Consider the following 26,908-nt stretch of genomic DNA (forward strand, 5'->3'; position numbering starts at 1 on the left):
AGCAGCGCTCACACAACAAACAGCAATTTGGTCTCTAATGGTGCCGTTGCCGCTTCGTCGGTCAGTGCCTCTTCGGTATCATCAGCTTTGTCCTCGGTCAGTTCATTCGCTTCGTCGATAACTTCTGCAGCTTCCAGCTCTGCATCGAGCTCCGCTTCCTCTGCATCTTCGAGGACTTCCAGTAACGCTGCTTCCCCAAATATGGTTGCTCATCCGATCTCCTGGAAATACGGTATCGCGTTGGGAGCCGTGGTTGCGGGGTCTTTCGTTTTCGGCGCAGGTATCTAGATCCCGAGCGTGTTGTAACTGTATTTTATAAGAACGCATGTGGATGTGCTTTCTACGTTCAAGTAGGCACGTTCAAGTATATAGCTAATGATTTTAAGAACATGCCCACACGACTGGGCCTTTTTAATTGCTTCATTTAGTCGGACTTAACGAAAAGCACCTGCCCTTTAACTTCAAATAGAATAGTAATACAAGAGTAGTACGCGCGATCGGTCGTTGATTCGCAACATTGATAAACGCTGACGAGATAGATACATCAACAAATGGCACAGATACTTTACAAATTGTTTTCTTCAACTTTTACCCTGTCAGATGCAGGGCGATGACAGACTCCTGATAGATGCAGGGCGATGACAGACTCCTGATAGATGCAAAGAGATGTACGTGTCATGCTTTATGAAGTAATAGTTCCGCAACGGGCGAAGGTTCAGTTCAAGCTTACCTAGTGGGATACAACTAGCAGTATTATTGAAATTCCGCGATCAAGAGGTTATCTTTTACGATCGTGCTCCCTCGAGACTTCAGTCCACTATAGTAGGCGTTCATCCCGTATGGTGCTCGTCAGCATCTGCGAAACACCAGACATAACAGACACGTTATGGGCCATGGCCTACGACCGCCCCATCGTTCTTTAGCTGCACCGAATACTATTCTGAGTGGTACCGTGGCACTATTGCGAACTTTGAATGCTGGCCAGTTCATTCGCGGTTCAGAGACTGTAAACTGCTCCTCGAACATTCGGCTCTGTAGGTTTTCTCAATTTACCCGGCGCCTGCTGCCCGTGTAGCTGAAAAATGACAGTTAGTGAAATTCCAACAGATCATCACTAAACAAATGACAATCAGCAGCCTTTTGTGGTCGAATTCATCATGGCAAACTTCTTCGTGGCACTATGGGAAAGTATTTTTCAACCTGGAACGACGCCTCAGCTTATTATCGCTACCCATCTTTCTTTTGCGGCGCTTGTGGCCACATTGGGATGGTTGATCTTTGCCACTTCTGGTAATATCCATTTCATAGCATTGTTCTCAATATCTATATGCCTCTGGCTAGCTGTAACATGGTTTGTTCAGGAGCTGAACCATGTAAAATTGAGCGATAACAGAACTATAGAGTCGGAAAGCAAAGCGGAAGAAGAAAAAAGACCTGTTACGGCATCCTCGAGCAGCGCTGAGACGGCCTCATTGACGTCAAGCAAGAAAGCATCTCAACTGAGATCTAGAAAAGTTTAAGTAGCTCAGATACTTTTATTTAATATGTAAATCATCCCGTCAATATTTGGCTTTCTCGCACGTGAGATTTTCGGACAGCTTTTTTTAGTAGGAGCCAGAATTATATTCAAAAACATGAGCGAGCATATTGCATTGATATTTCAGAAAGAATTAATTGAATGTTTCATTACATATTTGTGCACAACTGAAGTACCGAAGAATTGAAAGCCACACGTAACATTGAATTGTGTTTCTTCCTTCTATAGGTTATTTCTCAGCTGTCAAGAGCTGCTGGTATAAGACATTTATTTCAAGGTAAATAACAAACAATGGACGCTGGTTTGTCTGCTATTAGAAACCCTGGCGGAACAGGTCATCGCGGTTCTTCCCAGGCACAAATGAGGAACCAGTTGCTGCAAAGTGACATAGGCAACCTGGATATAAGATATGAGATACCGAACCAACCATCGTATTCAGGACGAGGCTCGCAACAATATTTTTCAAATCAACCTGAATATACAAATCCGCAATTTAGAGGGCTACCACCGCAGCAGCCTCAAGGTAATCCTCAACAGCCATTTAACAGAGTTGCATATCCATCCTATCCACCAATGGGTGCTAACATGGGGCCTCCAGCAGGTCCGCGTATGGGACCGCAGATACCACAATATCAATCAACCCACGGAAGGAATTCCTCTATGAGACCGGGCTCACAAATGACGCAAGGCCAAGCTGGAAGAAGAGCCTACTCTTTAAATCAAAAATCGCTCTCAAGTTTCTTCAAGGGCCCAAAATTTTTGCATGGCAAGGGCAAACCCCACTCAAATAAAGACGATTACGACGATGATGAGGATGTGATTTTGGAAGATAATGAGCAAGCAATGCTTACACTTCATGACATAAAGACCTCAGGTAATAGAGGCGGTGAGAGCTACGGTCATGGCACTAGCACTGCGCCAATGATTCCAGTAACAATGACAAAGGATCACGGCAATATGACTAATATGGAATATAGAAAACATTTATTTGCTCAAAGAAAAATGGCAATGAATGCTGTAAACAAACAACAAAAGGGCATGCCCTATGAACCTAGAGCGATGTCCCTGCAAACCTATAATAACGAGAGTCCCTTCATACAGGGAAGAATGGCTCCACACCCTCAAGGATCCTCACCAATTGTCACGAATCGCGCAAACTCTCTGATGCGTGGCCCTGAAAGCATTCGTCAACAGCCACAGCAGCCTCAACAACAGTACAAAAATTACTCACCTCACGATATACCGAGATACAATTCACTTCCAAGCAATGGCCCTCGTTCTATGTCTCTATTAACTCCTCAGCCAGGACGCCAAGCAGGAAGTGCGTACCAAATGCCAGGTCAGGTGCAAGCATCAAATGAGTTTCTAGCCGATAGGCAACCTCGAACAGAAATGTATATGGCGAAGAATGCTTCATGGTCATCTGATAATGAATCTAAACAATACCAAACATGGAAATCTTCAGATACTTCCTCTTCCAATCCATCAAAATCCTTTGCTCCTTCAAACTCAGCACCGAGTGTTGGCGATTTCCCATCCAGTACCTTTCATACCGAATATGGGTCTAATACTGCTGCACCTTTAAATAATCAGCTTAACGTCCCACCTTTAACTCAGGCAAAGGGTCAATTAAATGTATTAAAGCTTTCTGCGCCTCAGCAAAATGAACTGGAAGCAAAAGCGCGGCTACTGAGCCAGAAAGAGAAGGATCTGAAGGACAAGGAGTTGCGTATACGTGAGAAAGAAGCTAGCTTTAAAAATGGTCTACTCGAAAGTCGAGGAGGCAGTGTGGATTCAGTTCAACAAGAAGAGTCACGTACGGTGCTGCCACATAGCAGTCAGACTGAACAAGAGATTGTAAATGAAAAAGATGAAAGGGATGAGAGAGATGACGGTGATGATCTAGATATACAGCCACAGCCTTCCCTCGAGGTAGGTCTAGGTTCTCTATCGCTGCACAGTCGAGATAATGGCGATTCAGGCCAACCAAGCAATCGAATTTCCAATGCGACGTTTGTATCAACCTTTAGCGAGTCTCCCCAGAAAGTAAACGTTCCTAAAAAAAGTACAGGAATGTATAAACTAGAAAAAAGTGCAAATAATAGCATTTTTGTGACGGCTCAAGAATTTCCAAATGATATGGAGAATAGAAGTGACACAAGTAGAGCAAGTACAGGAAAAGAGTTCAGCCGAAAAGATTCTCCGAATACGTCAACAGACTCAATCGATGATGGAAATTCTACGCTAAAAGGCTCCATTGGTCGCGTTGATGCTTCAAAAGAATCTATTGATAGAAAAAACTCTAATGCTTCTTCAGGTGCCAAGTTAAAGAAGCGCACTTCATTTGTAAAGGCAAAAAATTTTCTTAGAAAAATGTCTTCTAGTTCTCCTACGAAGGGTGGTGATGAAGATTCGCAATTAGCCTTGAGAAGAAGTCCAACTAATATCAGTATAGATAGTTTGCCAAGTTCAAACAATGATACTTTTCACTATCGTACACAAAACAAAAAGACTGATAACCGAATATCAGTTTTATCCGCTTCTTCCAAAAAAATGCCAGATGATCAGCAAAACAGCTCGATACCGGAGACAGATACTGAGGGTAGGACTGAGAGGCGAGAAAACAGCGACGTTTCTGATCCCGATGGATTTGATTTCGACAACACACTTGGTAAACCATACGAACCGCTATTTGCCGTTAATAAAGATATTGATACCAAAAAGTTCAGGACAATAACGATTTCTGGGGAGCAGCTGAATATCCTGAACGAAAATAAACTGCTAATGCAAGAAATAACCCTCGTTTCAACTGAATTAGCAGAGTCCATCAAAAGAGAAACTATTTTAGAGTCACAGCTGAAGGACTTAGCGCATAACAATTTTTCTCTTACAGAGAATGACAGTACGTCACTTGCCGAATTTGAAATTGAACTACGTAAGAAATCAGCAAAGATCGTTCAACTTATCCAGCAGCTGAATGACGAAAGACTAAAAAGATTTATTGCTGAGGAGCAATTGCTTTTACAAGAGAATGGTGCTAAACCGAGCTCGATTGACCTTGTGCACACTATTTCCACACTTAATACCCAACTACAGGATAAAAACGCTGAGATATCAATGCTGAGAGGCGCTCTTGAAAACAACACTACTATCCGGTAAATAAAAACCAATGACTTTTAGTGAGACATTCTAACTATTCCTTATTTTATCATTACTTACGTTACATCAATTTATCTTAACGAAAAGAAAAATGAAATTTAATGCATCGAGTGTACAATTAACTGTTGTTGTTCGCTAAAGTGATTGAAGATACACCAATTGATCGTTTGCTGGAGTATTTTATAGGAATGTCTGGAAGAAAAAGAAGAGCAGGTATGTAAAAAAACATTTATCAGACTGGGATGTAAACACTAAATGGGCACCTCTACGCAATTGTCAAAATGAAACGCTTTTTCCAGTTTCAACTGAAAGAATAAACGTTGTCACTAATAAGCTGCCAACTACCGCCTGAGAAATGATGACGGAATTCCATTTTTCAGAAAATACCAAAAATTAATAAAATGTGTTAAATTGAAATTTGAAGTCATCAACTCGTGTTTTTGTGGCATGGTAATAAAAAATAAAGGTTCAATTTGACTATTTCAGAGAGTTTTAAATATGCAAAATGCTCCTCATTTTGATTATTATATATGTTTACTTCTCTAATTACTGAGAGGAGGAAGGGTTACTAACAAGGTCATGATTTTACCTATAGATTTCGACGATGATACTGGTCCCCGTGATTTCAGGCCACGGATGCCTAAAAGACAGAGGGTACCACCAGTGGTTCAACTATGTAAGGAGATGATGCCGGATATTCGCACGATTGGAGAGTCTGTGAGAGCTTTTCCTGAGGATATCAAGTTCTTAAGTGACGCCATTGTGAATGAATATGGCCATGAAGATTATTTTAACGAAGCACTGTTGAAAACTTTTCGAGCAGTAGTGTTCGAACAGCCACACAAATTGCCTGCGATTGGCCTTCTAACAATGGTGGTTAATAAAGAGAATGAGGTTGCAGCAAAGAGCGTGATCAATTTCTTCTTTGAAGAGTTGCAAAAGTATTGCAATGAGGCTACCAATGAGAATTTTTCAGCTACTTCAAATGAAACTGGACCCTGGAATAAGGTTAAATTGATTCTGAGATTCTTGGCCACTTTGTCACCAATTTTGATACGTGATGAAATTGTTGATATTTTCAGATCGTTACTAGAGTTGAGTATCGCACTAAAGAGCAAGGATTTATCAAAAAGAAATCCATTGTCTGAAGAAATTTACACAAATACTCTTTTGGACATACCTTATTTGTTTATATTTAACAGGGAAGATAAGGCTCTTCAAAGCATGGTTGAAGAGCTCGTTACATTTGTTGAACAGAACTACTCTGTAGCTACTTCCGATATCGACCTTTTGAAGGAGTACAATAAAAATAGTCCCTATCAAAGTTTAGAATTGAGCACAATTGTTTTGCCTAACGTGAAAAAAGCTCTGGCTTATGATATGGAACAGTTGTCCAAGATTTTTCCCGAATGGTTACATCTACTACCAGAACAAGCAGTTGATCATGGTTTCAATGAGCAATTGAAGTTGCCATCGGTGGAGGAATTAGTTCCATTTAGCTACTTGAATATGAAGATGGGTTCCGTTGATAGCATGTGGAGAAACCCGAGATATGCATTCCACGTATATCTACCAAACTCAGTCGGTGATTTTGAGACTGTTGTTCCCATAACGACATATGCGGGACAGATCTTCAACGATATTATCATTGATATAGTTGAGAGCTTGGAATTCAACAGGAAAGAAGTTGCAAAACAAATCATTTCTTTGGATACATTTTTCAAACCGGGTATATTTGCTGAACCTGGTATATCAATTGCCCAACTAGCATCGACTTATGAAGAGGATCCTTTAGCGTCGACCTTTAAAATTGAAGATCTAGCCATAGAAACTACACTCAGCCTGATTTTCAAGTTACCGGATGTCTCACAACCCTTTGCCTATTTTTACACACTTTTAGTCGAAATCTGTCAAAATTCGCCTAAAGCTATTGCTCCTGTTTTTGGTAGAGCGTTCAGATTTTTCTACAACAACTTGGACAACTTAGATTTGGAACTGAAAATGAGGTATTTAGATTGGTTTTCTATTCAAATGAGTAACTTCAACTTCTCTTGGAAATGGAACGAGTGGGAAAACGACTCTTTAAGATTTGGACATGTTGTATACAACCCAAAGATGGTGTTTGCCAAAAATCTAATACGTAAGGAACTGAGATTAACCTCTAATACGTTGGATGTCGAGGACAGTTTGCCAGAAGAATTTAAAAAATATCTTGATAGCTCATATGTACCAAGAGAGCAGTTGGTCAAATATTATCAATCGCTGTTCGTTCCTGGACATATTATCAACGATTCAGACGTGAAGAAAAGTGATCTTTTCTTCAAACAGGATTCGGTTCCAATGTCCGAGCAAGTTCGTCTGATTTTGGACTATATTCACAAACAAAATGACTCACGAGAGATCAGTGAACTAGAAAACATACTGGGTAGTATGAAACAGGAATTTGGTTCTATAATTTCAAACTTTGATCGCTTCGTTGTCGCACTACTAGTTCAAACAGTAGTCCATTCAGGGAGTAGATCCTTGTCGCATGCCAATAAATATATCAGTGATTTGAAGAATGATCTAAATCAAATTTTCAGCAAACTAGAGATTTCAGACGAGCTGCTACAATTTACCATAGTGGAAGCTGTTCTTAGATTTTGGAATACAAATTCACAAAATGGCTTTTTGATTGTTGATGCTTTCAAGCACGCTGGATTTGTGACTCCAATTGCTATATTAAACTTTTCATTCACGGAAGATCATGATATAAATTATGGTTTGGTGGATGCAACTTCAATTGAATCAACCTTTAGAAACTTATCACAACATACTGAAAATTCTGATTGTCTTCAGTACCTGTTTGAAAAGCTTTTCACAATAGTAACTGGTACGATATCCATTTTGCAAATTCAGCCTCACGAAGAGATCTCCATTCCAGAACTTTCGGATGACATGGATATCGATGTGTCAGACGATATACCAAGGTTGAATCTTTTATGGAAATATGAAACTTCAATGAGTTTTATAAAAAGCGCGTTAAGAAAGCATTCAAGAGAGTTCAGACCCTTAGTGGAAAACATCAAAGCTGGCATTGATACAGCCTGCGCTCACGAACAAACTAAGATACGTCTGCTCACATGGATTGAAGAAGTCAATATGATTTGAAAAAAAAAAATGCAAAAGAGTAAAATGATAGGTATTTACATATATTTGTTAACTTGTAGAATAATATTACGCATTACAATCTACATTTAAATGGCTTGAAAAACATCATTACTCTAAGAGCCCGTGAGAAAGGGGGTCATTTTGATGAGAGTACATTTATTATCCTGATTTCTCGCTTAAAAGTGTTCATTAGGATGCATGCTAGGTATTTCATGAGAGGGCATTCGCACCGCGACAGTACTGCTTGAATTTACCTTCCTCAGGTACGTACCGCCCTCTGGAAGTAATTCCGAATCTTGATTATATGAGTCAACTTCTTGAATTGGATTAACGGAAATATTTGTTGGGATTCTGGAAACCTCTGTGTTCCACATATCACCATTGAAATTGATTTCGGGTTGAAAATTAGAATTCGGGTCCAATACTGTCTGTCTCTTATCTCTTGTGGAAGAAAGATCAACAAAATAAATAGCCAATGAAACAAATTCGATAAACTGTTCTCTTGTGGGTTCTTTTCCAGAAAACTGTATTGTTTCATATAAATCGATGAAACGCTGGGTATTCTCCAAGACACCCTGATCACTACAGCCTACCATGAACTGATTTCGTACCACATCTGCTACAGTATCACCAAGCTTTATGTCAACACTCTGATTGTTTAGGAAAATTCCTTGATACTTTAGTCTATCGGCTAGACTCTTAATACATGTACTGTAGTTCAAAAACTCGGGAAAGATTTTTTCAAATTTGGGTTCATCACATCCGACAGGTGGTTCCAACCCCGGGTGTATAACTGGGTGCTTTGGTTTCTTAAACAGCAAACTTAAATCTTTAGACCGCTCCATATTCTCTAAGATCATGTTCCTACTTCGAGAATGCGGAAGATCCCCGGGTGCTATCGGAATGTACCTTCTGGGAATATCTTGTATACAGCTCCTGTAGAATAATATACGACCAAAAACTATCACGATGCCTACGACTCCAAAAGCGACAAGCGCTCCAATTACAATAAATGTGTTAAACGCATTATTAGAAGACTGAAAGGCCTGTGCTATAGAATCGACTGGAAGCACAATAGAGAATCCCAGAAGAAATAATACTGTAATACCTAGAGATCCTCTATAGAGCCAGACTTTCAATCTCCCGTTAGGCTTCATTGCTGAATGAAGCGAAGATAAAACCACAGAAACCCAACACAACACAACACAAAAACCTCAAGATCAGTCTCTAGCTACTTTTCAAATTCCATCGAGCCGCCAACAAATGGAATAAATAGAGTTGTCCAATAAATCGAGATTGATTTAATCTTGGATGATGCTTTTTCTAAATATAATTAATTTGTCTGTTAATCGTTGTCCTTTTCTCTCGCGGAGCGACTTCTCTACTTGTTAAGATCAACAAGACACACATACTACATCCTTCACAGGACAATGTTTTTGGCACCCGTTTAATCTCCAATGTTTTTATAGCAGGATATCTTAGAAATACTGATATTGATATAGTACTTGTTGCCTCAAGTCGACATATCGTAAGCTGAGACACACTGTTTACAAGGGCCTCTAAAATAGCAAGAGAGACGATGATAGCGGCTAAAAAACTACTCACTCTACGATGGAGCATCAGCTAATACAGGAGGCTAGTCAATGGGATCAACGATAGGTTTAGCAATGGTATGCCTTAGAGTTAACAAGCTTTCCCCATCGTGAGAATAATGTTACCCTCTTTGAATCACGCAAGCCCGATACGCGTCACCAGCAAAATGAACATCGATGGCCACCTAAACACTAAACTCGCAGGCTTGTAAGAAGGTAGTCTGGTATAATGACTGTTTTGGTTGCAAAAGTGACTCTCTCATAATAGCTGTTGTAAGGAGAGATAGTGACACAGCTTGACGCAGCCAAAAACAAAGCGTCAGCTATAACGCACGTTGTGGATACTGTGAGTATGACAGAAGAAAACCTACCGAAAAAGAGATTTTTCAAAGACGAGCTAGAATCGTCACAGGAATTTAAAGACATTGAAGAGCAGAAGCTATCGTTTCAGGGAAATTTGGAGAATGCAAAATCCTTTCTTTTCACTGAGAAACCAAGTAGTCAAGAAGGAGTGGATGATTCACCAGTCATGATAGAAGAGACAGACACATCTTCCAACTCTCCTGCCTCATGTTTGAAAAAGAATGTAGAGCACTTCAGAAACATAGTTCCTGGGGTTCCTTTGGAAAGAGCAGAGTTACTGTGCAGAATGTACTCGAAAGAAAACAATGTTTTATCTAAGGCCTTAGAACATCATTTCGAGCGACCAAGTTCACCAGCTGCATGCTCAGTAAACTATGGAGACACATTGCCTGACACGGAGAGCCTTGTCACGCCCATCCCAGTAGCATCTTTACCGTCTCCACGCAACCATCAAGAAGAAAATGGGCAGCGAACATCAAAAAGACTCAAAACTGAATCACACTCTAGAAGGTTTATAGGATCTTTGCAGGTGAATGCAATGGCAACGAGGCCCACTGTGAGACCTATAAAATATGCAACGAAGCTCAAGATTGGTCTGTCTACTGGTAGCCTTACAATGTCGAAGGTCAGCCATGCCAACCGAAGCAAGAAAGCGTCTATGGCTAGCTATGTTAAAATATATGATGCTGTCAATGAGCGTGAAATTGGCAGAGTACCGGGGGATATTGCCAGAATCTTATTTCCATTGCTGCAGACCAACGAGGTCGAATTCGAGGCAACAATGATTTTTTGCGATAACAAGAGACTCAGCATTGGTGACAATTTTATATTTCAGTTGGATTGTTTTCTCTCTTTCAGAATTTTTGATACTTCATCGCCGATAGAAGGACAAAGCAAGACAATACATGACAGTTCTAAAAGAAGATGGGATAGCAGTACTCAACCAATTGTAGAAACATCCGAAGAGCTCGAAAATGGGACAAGAATTATGAGTCTGCTTTCACTATTTGATAAACTAAATATTAAGCCTATTAGGCAGAGTGAGATATTAGAAAATGAAGATAAAGATAGTCGTGATGAGATCGATATCATCGATCTTGACGATGACAAAGATTTGGTTGATATAACCAGTCCATGTAGTGAAACTGATAATGATGCAAATGAAGAGGAAAATATTATGAACATGAACCAATTGAAATTTTTTTACAAAGCCACACAATCCATTGATTTCTTAAGAGATTTACCTGAACTTGAGCCACCCAAAGAAGAGTTCAAACTAAATTTACGACGATATCAGAAGCAAGGTCTGGCGTGGATGCTTCGAAGAGAGCAGGAGTTTGAAAAATTATCTGAATACGACGATTTTTCCAAAGTTGATAATAGTATGATGATAAATCCGTTGTGGCAGCAATTCAAGTGGCCAAAAGATATGTCGTGGGAAAGCCAAAGGTCAGGAGATCGTACCCCCAAAGCGAGTGCTGAACAACGCTTTTACGCAAATTTACATACTGGCGAGTTTTCTACGGAAAAGCCAATCATGAAAACAATGATGAAAGGGGGGATCTTGTCTGATGAGATGGGTCTAGGTAAAACAATCTCCACATTGGCACTCATATTCTCGGCACCTATTGATTCCGAAGCATCCTCCAAACAACTTTTTGGAACCGAGGGTAGCGATTTTCCACCTCAATCCCAAAATATTCCCTATGTATCACATACGACGCTTGTCGTTGTACCTATGTCGTTGTTAAATCAATGGAACTTAGAATTCGAGAAAGCCAATGCGTCAAAAAGCATGCGCAGTGAAATATATTACGGAGGAAATGTTAGCAGCTTGAAAACATTATTGACCAAAACAAACAACCCTCCTACGGTTGTCTTGACAACATATGGAATTGTTCAAAACGAATGGAGTAAAATCATCAAAGAAAAAGATACTAGTAGCAGTCATACCGTTTCATCTGGATTGTTTTCTGTAGAATTTTTCCGTATTGTTATTGACGAGGGACATACCATTAGAAATAGGATGACGAGAACTTCAAAAGCAGTTTTGCAGCTTGCTGGAAAGCGCAGATGGGTGCTAACCGGCACTCCTATAATTAACAGACTTGATGATCTATACAGTTTGGTCAAATTTTTAAGGCTTGAGCCATGGTCGCAAATTTCTTATTGGAAGATGCTCGTCTCGGAACCATTTGAAAAGAAACAATATAAGAAGGCATTTGATGTTGTGAACGCCATTATGGTTCCGGTGTCTCTGAGAAGAACAAAGCAGATGAAGGATGCCGACGGAAAGCTTTTGGTAGAGTTACCACCCAAAGACATTGTTGTAGAAAGATTGCCCTTCAATAAAACACAAGACCATGTATATAAATATTTTTTGGGCAAAGCTGAAAATTCCGTGAGATCAGGCCTGGCTCAAGGTGATTTATTGAGGAAATACTCTACGATTCTAGTACATATTTTGAGGCTCCGGCAAATATGCTGTGACATTAAGCTATTGGGCTCTAGAGATGAGAATGATGAGGATCTTTCAACAAGTAATCAGCTAGTGAACGAAGATCTTAAAAGTTTAACTCAAGGTGCAGCAGGAGAGGGTTTCTCTTATGAATTTGATGCAAGGAAAATGCAGATTGCTATATCTAATGTACAAAAAATGTATGACAGTGCAGAGCTTCTTGAAAATATTGAATGTTCTATATGTACGACTGAACCAATTTCGTTGGATAAAGCATTGTTTTTGGAGTGTGGACATGGTTTCTGCGAAAAATGTATCATGGAGTATTTCGAGTTTCAGAAGGAGAAAAAGCTTGAAACAAAATGTCCAAACTGTCGTGAACTTGTGAGCTATAACAATTTAGTGAAAGTAGAGCTCAAAGAAGGTGAATCCCCGAAAATTGTTCCGTGCAACTGTGATCAAAAGCCAGCGAAAGTTGAGGCACTAATAAAACACCTAAAGGTACTACGGGACACTGCTTTAGGCGAACAGGTTGTTATATTTTCTCAGTTCTCATCCTACCTAGATGTGCTCGAAAACGAGCTTAACGAGACGTTCGCATCAAATGAGGTCAAAATTTATAAATTCGATGGGCGACTGAACTTGAAAGAGAGAGCGACCGTTCTGGAAGAATTTGGTGTGAAGAGTTTGAGCAAACAAAAAATTCTTCTACTCTCATTGAAAGCAGGTGGTGTAGGTTTGAATTTGACTTGTGCATCGTATGCTTTCATGATGGATCCTTGGTGGTCACCTAGTATGGAAGATCAAGCGATTGACAGAATACATAGAATTGGGCAAACAAGCAACGTAAAGGTGACGAGATTCATCATGGAAAACAGCATTGAAGAAAAAATGCTGAAAATACAGGAGAGAAAGCGCACAATCGGAGAAGCTATGGATGCCGATGAGGAGGAAAGAAAGAAGCGGAGGCTTCAAGATATCCAAATGCTCTTTGAATGAGCCGCGAATTAGTTTCTATCATGCTTGGTAATATGTAGTCACTGTAACAATTAGATGGTCATAACTGAATCGATTAGCCGTCAATGAGCAGGTATTCCTCCTCTAAGGAAAAGATATCATTTCTTTTAGAACCGTATTTTTTCAAATTATTTTTCAAAGGGGTCAGATATATATCATTTGATTCTCCAAGGCAATTAAGATATTTTAATGTCAAAATAATGTCCTGTATTCGCATTCCCGATACAGTAGCAATGTCCTCAAGTGTAAGTCTCCCAAAATTAGCCAATTCGCCTGTGGTCAATTCATAACATATTACTTTTGACCAGTACTTCAAGTAGCTTATCAAGCCAAATGGTGAGAGTGGCAATTCAGGGCCTGATAAAATCCCTTCACTTTTTGATAATTCATAAGAAAACTCCAAAAGTAAAGAGCCAAGTCGACGTCTCTGATATGGAGGGAATGTGAGAATGCACGCTAGATTGTTTTGCTGATAAGAAACAAGGTCTTTCGAGAAGAATCCCATTGGCTTCGTTGATTCGGTTTCATAGACAATATAAAACTCATAGTGATCAACTTTGAAGTACATGGATTTGTTATCCAGAAATAGCTTCGTAAATAGGCAAAGGCACTGGCAAAACAATTGATGTTTCGAGCCTTTAACTCGCCTGATGGTATATGTAGGGCTTTTATACATGATCTTGCCTGGAGCACGGCCCTTGTATTTGCAATTAGCTTCATGTGCGATATACTGTTCTTCGTCGTCCGTGTACTTGAAGCAATATTCACAAATATACAGCGTATCCAACCAAAACTGGCAGCGCTCAACCTTCTTTACCACTCTTTGATCTTCCTTGAAGCCCAGTAGTCTCGTTTCAAGATTGAAATATGCATTGCTCCCATACCAGCTGGGGAATCTCTTGTCAATACCAAATTGAATGTGCTTAATGTTTCTCTCACTCAGGATCCCGTAAAGAATATCTTTTTCTCCCTTCCCCATTCTTTTCCCCATTTCTAGAGAACTCTGGCATTCACTTGGATAAATCAAATAGCAGTATCCAAACTTGATGATTGTATTCTTTCAATATGTTTCTATCAAAATATGAGTCGCCTTCCATCTGATTCTTCACAATACTCGTAGATGGCGATGCTTCAAATACGTATACTTTTATTGTATGAAAAATTTAAGATTCTTCTAGGTCATCTCATCTCGACTCATCGCATATAACATAAATACATGGGAAATTGCAGAAATCAGCAGGAAAAGTCATAGAGGCACCTTCATTTGCTAAGTCTTTGAAAGTGTCGAAATTATGGGCACTTATAGAAAACGATTTAATGAGAAGGCAAGGGCGGGCCAAGTGGCGAAACAGAAGATATTGAAAAGAATCAGAAATAAGCAATTCCTCAGGCACGCTGAGGATTACGATGATTCTAAAGTAGAAGAAGTAGAAAATGCTAAAGACACTAATGCTGAGCTTTTAAATCCCATGACGGAAGAGGAAAAAAAGGTAAAGAAGAGGAAACTGCAGGAGCTTTTTGCGCCCAAGGAATCTAAGATCTCGAGACTCAAGAAAAAGAGATTGGATAAATTTGTAGAGCATCAACTAGACAGAGAGGAGAAAAAGGCCATTCTAGAAAAGCTACAAGAATACAAAGTGGATACATCTTTGATGACAAGTCTCAAAAACCTGGGTCATGGTCGACAAACGAAAAAGCAAGAGTTTCAAGAGGCACTGAGCTTGGAGAAGCAAGGCAGAAGTGATAATAGAATACAAGAAATTTTATATGAGAAAGTTCAGCAGAGGGATTGGAATCGAGAGAATGAAAGAATGAGCAGTCAAAGCGATGAAACCGACAACGAAGAGGATGGCTGGGACACTGCTGACAAGAACAAGTCATCTTTCATTGATTTGCGACCAGTCAAAAATGGTGGAACAGGTTTCGGATTCGGTTTTGCAAATGCAAAAGTTGTGACCAGAAAGGTTCCTAAACGTAAATATAACTGGAAGCAACGGGTTGAATTACAGGAGAGACGAAAACAGGATGCTGGCGATGAAATGGATTTTTTATCTAGCACAGATGAAGCAGAATCTCTCTCATCAAATGAAAGTGTTACAAATGAAGCAGATAAAAATACTAGCGAAGCAGAAAGCCAATATATTGAAAATAGTGACAGTAGTGAAGATAACGAAGTTGATGACTCTGAAGATGAAGCTTCAGAGGAAGATAAGGAGGAGGTTTCTCAAGTTTCGATTGCGGCAGATTTTAAGGAGTGGGCCAACAAGGAGATTAAAAAAATCGAAGGTACTAACAAAGAATATGTGATGCCTCCTTTGAAAACTCTTTTACAACCTGTTATTAGGGAAGAGGACCTGGATGATGGTCTGATTGAAACGCAAGTACCGATTGATGAGAACTCGCAACGTAAGGCATTCTTCGTAGATGTTAAGAGGCCCGAAGAAGTTAATAGTGTAAGAATGCAATTGCCAGTATTTGGAGAAGAACACAAAATAATGGAAGCCATTCATCACAATGACGTTGTAATCATTTGTGGTGCCACTGGTTCTGGTAAGACAACCCAAGTTCCCCAGTTTTTGTATGAATCTGGATTCGGTAGCGAAAACTCGCCGGACTATCCTGGGATGATAGGAATTACGCAGCCCAGAAGGGTGGCTGCGGTTTCTATGGCCAAGCGTGTGAGCATTGAGATGGGAGATCACGGTGATAAGGTTGCGCACCAAATAAGGTTTGATTCTAATACTGGTGATAGTACTAGAATCAAGTTCATGACTGACGGTGTTTTATTAAGAGAAATGATGAAGGATTTCAAGCTTACAAATTACTCATCTATTATCATCGATGAAGCACACGAAAGAAACATTAATACTGATATATTGATTGGTATGTTGAGCCGGTGTGTCAGATTGCGTGCCAAGGAGCATGCCAAGGATTTGAAAAGTCACAAAAAGTTAAAACTTATCATTATGTCTGCGACATTAAGGGTATCAGACTTCAGTGAGAACACAGCACTATTTCCTGTGGTACCGCCAGTTCTTAATGTGGAGGCTAGACAGTACCCGGTTTCCATTCATTTTAATCGCAAGACTAATTACGACTATATGGAAGAAGCTTTCAAAAAAACATGTAAAATTCACAGAAAATTACCTCCGGGTACTATTTTAGTGTTTTTGACAGGCCAGCAGGAAATTACACAGATGGTGAAGAAATTGAGACAAGAATTTCCATCTCAAAAAGGTCTCAAAGCAAATAGAGATTTATCTTCTTCTGTTGCGGTCAAAGTAAACTCTAAAAATGCTGATATAGAAGCTGAAGATATTGATTTTAGTGTCAAAGTAATGGAGAAGGACAACTTCGATGATGGTTCCATAAGTGATGGGGATGACAATAGCTCTGAAGAAGAAGGCTTTGAGGAAGCGGTTGATCAAATTCAGCAAAAGATAGGTCCGTTGCATGTATTGCCACTTTACTCTTTGCTACCGACAAATGAACAAATGAAGGTTTTTCAAGAGGCTCCTGCAGGATCGAGACTATGTATCGTGGCCACAAATGTCGCAGAGACCTCTTTGACGATACCCGGTGTCAAATACGTTGTCGACTGTGGAAGATGTAAAGAGAGAAAGTTCAATGAAGTCAATGGCGTTCAGAGTTTTGAAATTGACTGGATAAGTAAGGCTAGTGCGGATCAGCGGAGTGGTAGAGCTGGTCGTACAGGACCAGGTCATTGTTATCGTCTCTATTCATCAGCTCTTTTTGAACGGGATTTTAAACAATTTTCACGTCCAGAAATCCTAAGAATGCCTGTCGAGAGTGTTGTTTTACAAATGAAAAGTATGGCTATTCATAATGTTTTGAACTTCCCATTTCCAACTCCACCAGATCGAAAGGCTTTGTCCACGGCTATCCAGCTTCTTCAATACTTGGGTTCATTGGATGCGGATGAGAAGATTACTGAGGACGGGAAGATAATGAGTTTATTTCCTTTATCTCCCAGATTTTCGAAACTTTTACTTGTTTCGGAAGAAGGCGGGTGCTTGTCATATGCTGTCTCTATTGTGAGTGCCTTATCCGTTGGTGACCCCTTCATCAAGGAACAAGAACTTGGCATAGGTAATCAACCTAATCACGAGGAGAAACTAGATGAAGTTGATCATTCTTTATCATACGCCGAGAAGGAAAGGCAGAAAGTTTTAAGGACCAAGTACTACAAAAGTAAGGCCCAATTTTGCAAACTTGATCAGTTCAGTGATGTGTTCAGACTTCTGAGCGTTGTCAATGCCTTCGACTATATCCCAGAAGATCAAAAGGGTAAGTTTTTGCATGATAACTTTTTGAGAGGGAAGTTCATGGAAGAAATTACAAAATTGAGGAAGCAATTGATGTATATCATTAAATCTAACACCAGCAAAGAAAATGTTGCGGTTGTTATACGTGATGAAGACTTGAAATCTAAAGTTCCTTCTGAAACGCAACTGAAGTTACTCAAACAAATGGTATGTGCAGGGTTCGTTGATCAGGTGGCAATTCGAGCAGATTGCTTATTTCCAGAAGAAACAACTACCATCAATAAAACATCCATCATAAACATACCTTATATCCCGGTTTTAACCTTAAAAACTCCCGAGGTATCCGACTGCTTTGTATATATCCATCCAAACTCCCTCCTAGCTAATATTGGTGAAATACCTCCAAAGTTTTTGGTTTACCATTCTTTACATCAAAATAATAGCGGTAAAACAAGATTGAACGCGTTATGTGATATCAAGAGCACACCATTAGCCAATATCGCAAGAAAAGGTTCTTTGTTGACCTATAGTAAACCTTTAAATGGACAAGGCCTGAAAATAATACCTCTTACACCAACAGAGCGGTACTGTTATGTCGTTCCTAGATTCGGAGCAACATTAGATGGCGATTTGAAGGTAGGCTGGGACTTAAATCCAATCCCCGTGCATCAGGAGAAAGTCAATGGACAGTGGCAAGTCACTAAATTCATTCTAAGTAAAACATACAAGTCTGCTGAAAAAGACCGACGTCGTTAAGTAGTAGATTTAGATAAACACCATCGCCAAGTTCGCCAAGTTCGCCGAATTCGGTTCATCTCATGCCTATCTATAACATTTGTTTCTTATTTGCTATCATTATCATAACAATCCGTATGTGGCGATCGACCTGTTCAACGGTTGTTGGTGCGAATGCGAAAGACAAAGTTCGATATTATCAAAAATCGATAGATGCAAGCAGAAGTAGTGCAGTATAAAGAGCATAAGGCACACTATATACTGGAAAGACTGAGCAAAATGGGTTCAGATCTTCATTTCTCAGATCTGCTTCAGAATATCCGATCGATTTTCATACCGTATGTAACTTAACACAGCAGAAAAACTGTTTTTAGCATTCGAGAACATCGTACACTAACATCGTTCAATGTTTATTTAGCGCATCTTCGAAATGCAAGGTTTTAGATGAGAGCTTTCCTGCAAAATTCTTTGAAAAGGAGCCCAGTAAGATTTTCGAGTCATACGTCAAATTTATTAAGTCAAGAAGTAATGCAGAGGGAATAATCAAGAATGAAGATAAATTGGCTTTGACCACCATATCAGCTAGATTTGAGAGTGGTGATTATTCACCAGATGTGGGTGGACTTTATAAACTTTACCATGATGTCAAACTTGTATGTACTATACTGATACACTACCATCCTCAGGGCACCAGGAATTACCAGATGGTGGACAAGTTCTACAAGTTTGGTACTGAGCTTATATTAAGAGAATGTTATAAGCTAGGAGCTTCCCTTACAAAAAGCGATCGTGAAAATAGTGTCGGTAATGAAGATAGAGATAATGAATTGAATCAGATCATTGCAGAGGACTTTATCACGATTTCGACTAATTATCAAGTTCCGTTAACTCAAACGTACCACATTAAGACGAAAGATCAAGATCTTTTCTCTTCATCCATAGCAAAATCTACTTTAGATGAAAGACCGCATGAATTACCCAACAGTAATTTTGAACTGAATAAGGTAATTCCCCAAACAAATATTTGTGAAGAGGCTCCGCGACTGGGGTTCGTTGCCGCAAATACTAGTAATATTCCAGATCCTACTTTGCCCCCTACAGAAATGATGGCAAGATTCCTACATCCTAACTGGTATGCACTTCCAACCACAATGTGGTTAAAATACGGGGAATATAAGTCCTGGGCGCCTTCATTCAAGGAAAATGGAACTGTCATCGATTCCACCACCCGTGGGATAATTTGGTTGGAAAGAGTTGGCTATGTGGAGATGTATAGAAAGATGGAGGAGTCAAGAAATAGTAAGAGCATTCATTCGGAGGTAAATGTGGCTGAAAATGATGAAAAAAAGAATAACGATGATCTTGAGAAAGTTTCAGAAGAGAAGACTGATCAGCAAATGCAAAAATTAAACGGCGAAAATGGAAAAAGTGGATCAACTGAAAGCAAGAAGCAGGAGTTCGTCAATGGAAAAGGAGCGGTTGACAATGATGTTGCAACGTCAATTCCGGCTTCTGAAGCTGCACCTGATGGAAATAAAGTCTCAGAACCACTTTTGATAAAGCTTGAAAATCTTCTGGATTGGTCACCTGGTAATTATATAGATGATGACGAAATCGAGCATCTGAAGAACGGAACGCACGACGAACTCGTATCAGCAACTCTACTGAAGATAAAAAAGTTAAGAAAGTTGAGAATTTCAAGAAAAATCAGCAAACCATCCTTGGAAGAAATAAAAGCTTACTACAAGGTTCGCAGATTATTGAAAGAAGTTCTTTTGGCAAAACAAACTAGGTCATTACCAATGAAACATTGCAGGTCGTTTCCAGTTTTACAGGCAAATTACAATGGTAGTATACCGGTAGTAAGGGTACAACCAACGAGAAAGCGGAAATCCAAGAAATGAAGAAAACTTCGAACGATTTTAGTGTATATCAATAAATAGCAAAAATTAGACCAGGACTGGCCATAGCGGCCTCCCCAATAAATGCAAATGTGTTATCGTTCATGTGTTTTTGTTTTTGTTTTTGTTTTTTTTCTTCGAAAGTCTAAATTCAAACCGCGGAAAGTTCAAAAATGTACGTCCTCACCTAAGATGAAGCATGCCACCAAGTAACAGTTTAATCCACCGATTAAAGCCCAAATGCTGACAGCTACCACTGTTAGCCAATTACTATTCGTAAAGTCAGCTTTGTTGACTTTACCTGTGTTATTAAGCGGTGTCTGCTCATCCACTTGATCATTATAAACATCAGGAACGGTCATAATCTTTCTGTTTGCGGTGAAATAAATCAAAGGAGCTGAGACAATTGGTAAGATCAACGATAACACAACTTGTGACAAGTTCAAAATATCTGAAATCCCGGTTTCGCCCATTGTAAGGGTGACAAAAAGACAAGGCACAATAGCAATTAACCTTGTACATAGTCTTGTAGCCCATGGTGGTAGAGACCATTCTAAAAAGCCCTCAGAAACAATTTGCCCTGCTACAGTGCATATAATACCTGCAGATTGGCCTGAAAAAATCATTGCTAGAGCAAATATCAGTCCAGCAGCCGGTGAAATATAGTGCACTAATAAATTGTAAATTGATACTAAATCGGCATCTTCAGCTTCTGGTTTTCCAAATAGAGTTGTGCCCGCTACAATCAATATAGCAGAGTTGACGAAAGTAGCGACAAACATCAGAGATATAATCAACTCCGCGTAGGAATAATTCAAACAGTATTTGATTGCATTTAGACTTGGACGCACTTGAATTTTACCATATTTCTTCAAATCATGTTCTTGTAGTCTTGGCTTGACAATGGACGAACCCAAATACAATGAATGTGGCATAACTGTAGCACCTAGAATACCCAAAGATATGTAAAGCGCTTGTTTGTCCTTGAATATGATGCTGGATGGGAGGTATCCTTTGAGGAGATCGCCTTTATTAGGGATGGAAATCTGGAACAGCTCCAAGACAAAGCAAATGAGCGTGCCTGCAACCAATATACTGACAAATATTTCAAAAGACCTGACTCTCTTCATAGAGTGGCCATCCTGGTGGTAAAACAACAAGATCACCAGCACGTCAAGCACCGTCAATAAAACACCAACATTCAACGAAAGCCCAAACAGAATGTTCAGCGCAATAGCAGTTCCCACCACTTCCGCTAAATCAGTCGCTATAATCGCCACCTCGGCGAAAGCGAACAGCATCAAATTGACTTTCCTCGGTAAGTGACGACGGCAGTTCTCTGCTAAATCGTAACCCGTCACACTCCCCAGCTTGATGCACAAACACTGTAGTACGATGGCGAATATGTTAGATATGAAAACCGCAAACAGCAGCGCATACTTGTACTGAGCACCCCCAGATACACTTGTTGAATAATTCCCGGGGTCCATATATGCGACACTGACCATGATCCCAGGGCCTACAAACTTCATAAACTTTCTCAGTACGGGCACTAACGCCCCCATACTGAACCTCATCCTGTTTTCCTGCACCATCTCAAATCTGATGTTCTCGCACTCTCTATAACTTGCGTTTCTGCTATCTCTTTCTCTCCGTTGTGAGACGGGAGATGCTAAAAATGACTATCAAGATCAACGTATATAAGCGATGGGCTAATGTTGTGCAAACTCAAATGACGAAAAATAACCTTGCAAGTTCGCATGTAGACTTGACGGTTCTAGTAACTGAAAGAGACGCTCCATGCAAGAACCGGACAGGGCTGCTTCGAATTGCACCCAAAATTTCCCATTACGTTCCGATAAGCATTAATCGTACCATTCGTGTACCTGGACACGACACCCTGAATGATTGCTCACCAACTGTTTAAAGACTTGCATTACATGGCGTCAAGATGCATACTTCTCGTCGAGCTGTGTAAGACATGAATGCCTGCCCGCTGCCGGCCTCATATATTGGTTCACATCAGCGTTGTGACTTGCTGATATCTTCATTCTATTGCAATTAGACAGAACATTTCTCAAATGTTTCCCGTTTGCTTCTTGTTCCATTCATTTCATTTTTTCATTTGACGCGATTTTCTGTACGAAACACGTGCATCTCACGTGGGATGTGCTGTCACTTCCTACGGGACTCGTGAAAAAAAGAAGAGTATGTAAATATTCGAAATCGAAAGCAGTTACGAATAAGAGGAGTTGCGTAAAATCGAGATGATCTTGCTAGAATGGGAGTTAATAGAGACCATTGAGTCAGTTAGTTTGAATATATTCATCAGCAGACTGGGAGCCTGATGGACCGTGAGCATCTGGTAAATGCGAATACTCCGCGGGGCAACCACTGGATCGGAGCCACTGCGACTTCTTCATCGTACCTGTCGCCTTCGAACGCAGATCGAAAGCGTCGACACATCCGCAAAAGGTCTGATGGGCCGGAGGATACGCTCGGCAATAGACCAAATGAGGGTGGTCTTGGTGATGAGTTAGCGGGGCTGAAAATGGGGCAGCGCTCTGAGTTGGGCTCAGGCTTAGGTCTGGGCGCGGGCACAATGGCATCGAGAAGATCTACACGAAGAGTGAGCTCGGAGCTGCCACTGATATCGCCCGAGCTCGTGGAGGTTTCGAGGCAAAGGGCGTTGGCGGTGCTGGTTTTTGCGATAATTCAAGGCTACAAGATATACGATCTTATTCTACTGAAGACCGGTCTGCCCGTATTGGGACTGCTGTACAGTCAATCGAGACTAAACTTCGTTTCGAAATATTTTATCATTGATTCATTCTTCCTGTATCTTTTGCCCTCGTTCAAGATTCCAAAGTTGAACTTTAGACCGTGGATAGTAATGTTGCAGATTATATGCATGACTCTGAGCACCATAGTTCTTTGTAACGACAACGACTTTATAATTGTCACTGGGCTGATAGCAATATGGAAAAAGTTTAATACAAAAGAGATGACCTTAGCAGGGTCGTCTGTTAATTTTCGTAAAGTTATGGATACGTCGTCCCACTTTAAAGGTGCCTTAACTATCAAAATTTTACCCGAAAATACGGCGATGCTTAATCCTTTACAGGACTCGTATTGTTTGCCCTTGGATACAGATCTGCTTCCTACGGGTCACATTAGTGTCCCCATTAGAATAAACTCTACAGTCGATATCTCTCTAGTCCAATTGGAGTTTACAGATTTTTACACCAACGAGTCCGAATTGAGGAATCTCACGGGAAAGGACTTCAAAAGTGTTTCTGACTTGACTCACTTGTTGAAAAGGGATTCATCGATACCGACACATTTGCATGACACATCCTCGATTCGGTATTTAGAATTGCCTTTGAAGGAAGTTGGATTTTATCAAATTCAAAAAATTGTTGACTCAAAAAATTTGAGCTTGAAAATTTACACTTCACATTTAATAGTTCCACATTGTCCAGTGGCAACAATATCGGGCTCTGGAGATTCCAATAGGTGTATAGGAGATCCCGATAAGGTATCAATAGATTTACAGGGGGTTCCTCCTATGAAACTCTCCTATTCAAAATCTATCAATGGCAAATCACATACATATACCGATTCAAATCTTGTACCAGAATTTTTTGAGTCCCCTTTGCAGTCAACCTCGAAAAGAATTTTTTCATTAGAGGACCTCAAAAATCTAAAATGGTGTAAGACCTATCCAGTGACTATTAATTTGGATCTACCGGCATCTCAGGATGGAAAGTATACATACAAGATTGATAAAGTCGTTGATGGTCTGGGTAATACAATGGACTTTTCAAAAATTCCCCAAAATGTTAGGAGGGATTATGATTTATCTTATGACTTCAACGTTCATGGTATTCCAAAAGCTTCTCTAGAAGAAAAATTTGACCCCAAATCGTCTACCAAAAGGTCAATTATTGTCAGGTTCGAAAAAACCCAGGATTGGGAATCTTCCGTTCCTTACGGTGTCAATATATTATTCACAGATGAAAATGGTAAAAGTGAATATCTCAACATTGCAACTTCTTCCTTGAATCATGAGTTTGAGGCGAAACTACCCGGCAACTATGAATTGCAATCCGTCAATTCAAACCATTGTCCGGGTGTTGTCATCGGTAAGACCAGTGTACTTGTCACAAAACCTATTCCTCCACAGCTAGTTATAAAATCTACTCCAATCTTGGAACAATGCGTTGGACAAATTGGCTTAAACTTTGATTTGACTTTTACCGGTGTTCCACCATTTAATTATAAAGCATTTATCTATAAAATTGTGAACCAGAATCGTAAGCTGTATGATACAAAAAGATACACTTCTCAGGGTACAAGAAACCAGTTTAGCTACAATCCGGCAACTGAAGGTGATTATGAAATTGTCTTTGATCAATTGACTAACCACTTGTTCACTGATGCTATCTCATTGACACCTCGAGAAAACTATACCTTTAAGACATCGATGAGAGTGAAACCCGGTGCTCAGTTGCGAAAATCAACTGATATAAAACTTTGCTTAGGTCAACAGACCAAGATACCTGTGTCGCTCCACGGTGAAGCACCTTTTTTTTTGGAATACGACATTGTTGAAACATCTTCTAATAAAAGAACCTCTTATGAAATCAAGGACATTGTAGGTTATGACCATGATATTGTAATCCCAAAATTTGATGTTGGTGGAAGCTATATATTGTCGCTGGTGTCTATAAGGGACTCTTCTGGATGTACTGTTAGGTTGAGCGAACCAGATGCGAAAATATACATTAGAAGGGATGTACCATCAGCTTCCTTCAATCTTTTAGACAATACAAATGAGTCAAAAATTAAGCAGGGCTCCTACGCAGAGATTCCTTTGAAATTGGCTGGTGAGGGACCTTTCTACTTGAAATATCAGCATTTAGGTGATGATGGCCAGGTCCTCGGGATATATAATAATAAGTTTGACTCAAACTATAAGCCGGCTTTGAAAGCTAGTAAGGAAGGTTATTATGAGCTTGTTGAGGTGAAGGATGCAAGTTGTAAGGGTTATATCGAAAGAAAAGATACCCGGTTCAAAGTTTCCTTTCTGAAGAAACCTACTTTTGAGGTTTCAGACAAAAACAAGATTGTTAAACTCACTGAATCTACTTTTGCCAAACAAGAAATTTGTCAAGGCGTTGAGGGAAATATCGATTTATCGTTGTCTGGCTCAGCACCATTTGTTTTGAATTACGATATTATTACTCCAAACGGACATGTTACTGCAAAAAGACTTCCCGTTACTACGAAATACGCAACGATCAGACTTTCAAACGAAGACTATGGCGAATATGTTGTGATAATCGGCGCCTTGTATGATGCTAATTACGCAGAAGATGATTCTACTAATCTTGATTCGACTTCAGAAGAAGTCATCATCAAACAAGTTGTCAATGCTCTACCTGTTGTTAAGTTCTCTGAGTCGGGTAAGACATTGAAAGCTTGTTCAACTGTTGTTAATGATGATGCAACCGCTCTTGAGCAAATTGACCTTAAATTTACAAGGGGCAAAGGTCCATTTTCGGTTACATTCAGTATTTACCACGAAAGCACAAGTAGGTCTGATCTGGTGAAACTTGATGGGATTACAGCCGATACTTTCAATTATCAAAAACTATATGAAGGCTTAAAGCTCGGAAATCATATTGTTACCATAGAAAAAGTAGTTGATGCAAATGGGTGTATCAATGAGTTTATTCCGTCTCAAGATAATTTTGTTTTAATATCAATAACGGATGTTCCAAAGATTCATCTGTTAGATCCATCAATGGACTACTGTGTAGGCGACCATGTGACCTACCAGCTAAATGGTGCAGCTCCATTTGTGATTAAATATGAGTTCAATGGAGTACAGTTGAAATCTAAAGAGCATTCCTCCCAGTTCGTCAGACTGGCATCGGAGCCAGGTGAAATTTCTATAGCATCTCTCGGTGACTCTACGTCCCAATGCATTGTTGATTTCACTGCACCAAACATGCAGAAAGAACATGATAAGCTGTCCTTGCACATACATGAAATTCCATCTGTCACTGTGTCTCAAGGTAAGAATCTAGTCGAAGATATTCACGAAGGTGATCAAGCGGAAATTATTTTTTCATTCGAAGGTAATCCACCTTTCTCATTGACTTATGTTAGAACTGAAGAAGCTGAGAGTAGCCATGGAAAAGTGAGACCACAAGTTGTTGAAACACATAAAGTTACAGATATCTATGCGTATGAGTATAGAGTTCTCACGAGTTTACAGGGCACTTACGAAGCAATCCAGGTGTCAGATGCCTTTTGTTTTGCCAAAAATGATGCATATTTTTAATATCTCATAGCATTTTAATTTCGTTTCCTTCATCTGTATAAATGGCCACAGGACATGTCAAAATGCACTTTTGTACCATAAAGGCTTTCGATGCCTACCCCATGACCTGGGACGCCTCCTGAGTCTTCCAGCATATATCATAAATGACCCGGCTAAGGATTTTGGTGCATATATATATATATATATATGTATAAATTAAAGTATTCTAGCTCACTGCAGTGGTAATGCTTAACTTCAGCTTGACGACATCTACAAGCCCTAGGTAAATTTGGAAGTAATTCACAGGATAACATGAGCCCCTGAGGTATTTTCAGTGAAGCTACCATTGTACCAGATGTTGTATAAGCGGCTTACTTTC

At 39.8% G+C, this 26,908-nt stretch overlaps 10 protein-coding genes across 10 annotated transcripts; 7 read left to right on the plus strand and 3 right to left on the minus strand.

The window, feature by feature from the left end:
- Positions 1 to 1,157: 1,157 nt before the first annotated feature.
- On the plus strand, positions 1,158 to 1,520 carry PKR1 (Pkr1p; the record flags this gene model as incomplete). The annotated part of the gene is made up of 1 exon (XM_037288193.1): positions 1,158 to 1,520. The coding sequence occupies one exon, from the start codon at positions 1,158 to 1,160 to the stop codon at positions 1,518 to 1,520; it is 363 nt and encodes a 120-aa protein (XP_037144088.1).
- A 308-nt stretch (positions 1,521 to 1,828) lies between these two features.
- Positions 1,829 to 4,696, plus strand: EPO1 (Epo1p; the record flags this gene model as incomplete). Its single annotated transcript, XM_037288194.1, has 1 exon — positions 1,829 to 4,696. The coding sequence occupies one exon, from the start codon at positions 1,829 to 1,831 to the stop codon at positions 4,694 to 4,696; it is 2,868 nt and encodes a 955-aa protein (XP_037144089.1).
- Positions 4,697 to 4,884: 188 nt separating this feature from the next.
- STO1 (Sto1p) lies at positions 4,885 to 7,846 on the plus strand (the record flags this gene model as incomplete). Its single annotated transcript, XM_037288195.1, has 2 exons — positions 4,885 to 4,909; positions 5,292 to 7,846. 2 exons carry the CDS (start codon positions 4,885 to 4,887, stop codon positions 7,844 to 7,846), a joined length of 2,580 nt encoding a protein of 859 aa, XP_037144090.1.
- A 176-nt stretch (positions 7,847 to 8,022) lies between these two features.
- DLT1 (Dlt1p) lies at positions 8,023 to 9,003 on the minus strand (the record flags this gene model as incomplete). The annotated part of the gene is made up of 1 exon (XM_037288196.1): positions 8,023 to 9,003. The coding sequence occupies one exon, from the start codon at positions 9,001 to 9,003 to the stop codon at positions 8,023 to 8,025; it is 981 nt and encodes a 326-aa protein (XP_037144091.1).
- Positions 9,004 to 9,790: 787 nt separating this feature from the next.
- On the plus strand, positions 9,791 to 13,258 carry RAD5 (DNA helicase RAD5; the record flags this gene model as incomplete). Its single annotated transcript, XM_037288197.1, has 1 exon — positions 9,791 to 13,258. One exon carries the CDS (start codon positions 9,791 to 9,793, stop codon positions 13,256 to 13,258), a length of 3,468 nt encoding a protein of 1,155 aa, XP_037144092.1.
- A 73-nt stretch (positions 13,259 to 13,331) lies between these two features.
- Positions 13,332 to 14,267, minus strand: SAS2 (histone acetyltransferase; the record flags this gene model as incomplete). Its single annotated transcript, XM_037288198.1, has 1 exon — positions 13,332 to 14,267. One exon carries the CDS (start codon positions 14,265 to 14,267, stop codon positions 13,332 to 13,334), a length of 936 nt encoding a protein of 311 aa, XP_037144093.1.
- A 301-nt stretch (positions 14,268 to 14,568) lies between these two features.
- ECM16 (ATP-dependent RNA helicase ECM16) lies at positions 14,569 to 18,318 on the plus strand (the record flags this gene model as incomplete). Its single annotated transcript, XM_037288199.1, has 1 exon — positions 14,569 to 18,318. One exon carries the CDS (start codon positions 14,569 to 14,571, stop codon positions 18,316 to 18,318), a length of 3,750 nt encoding a protein of 1,249 aa, XP_037144094.1.
- A 258-nt stretch (positions 18,319 to 18,576) lies between these two features.
- On the plus strand, positions 18,577 to 20,201 carry RSC58 (Rsc58p; the record flags this gene model as incomplete). The annotated part of the gene is made up of 2 exons (XM_037288200.1): positions 18,577 to 18,635; positions 18,716 to 20,201. 2 exons carry the CDS (start codon positions 18,577 to 18,579, stop codon positions 20,199 to 20,201), a joined length of 1,545 nt encoding a protein of 514 aa, XP_037144095.1.
- Positions 20,202 to 20,365: 164 nt separating this feature from the next.
- Positions 20,366 to 21,793, minus strand: SMF3 (putative divalent metal ion transporter SMF3; the record flags this gene model as incomplete). Its single annotated transcript, XM_037288201.1, has 1 exon — positions 20,366 to 21,793. The coding sequence occupies one exon, from the start codon at positions 21,791 to 21,793 to the stop codon at positions 20,366 to 20,368; it is 1,428 nt and encodes a 475-aa protein (XP_037144096.1).
- Positions 21,794 to 22,545: 752 nt separating this feature from the next.
- POM152 (Pom152p) lies at positions 22,546 to 26,550 on the plus strand (the record flags this gene model as incomplete). Its single annotated transcript, XM_037288202.1, has 1 exon — positions 22,546 to 26,550. One exon carries the CDS (start codon positions 22,546 to 22,548, stop codon positions 26,548 to 26,550), a length of 4,005 nt encoding a protein of 1,334 aa, XP_037144097.1.
- Positions 26,551 to 26,908: the final 358 nt, after the last annotated feature.

The sequence above is a fragment of the Zygotorulaspora mrakii genome, chromosome 4, assembly GCF_013402915.1.
Source record: "Zygotorulaspora mrakii chromosome 4, complete sequence".
Lineage (NCBI taxonomy): Eukaryota > Fungi > Ascomycota > Saccharomycetes > Saccharomycetales > Saccharomycetaceae > Zygotorulaspora > Zygotorulaspora mrakii.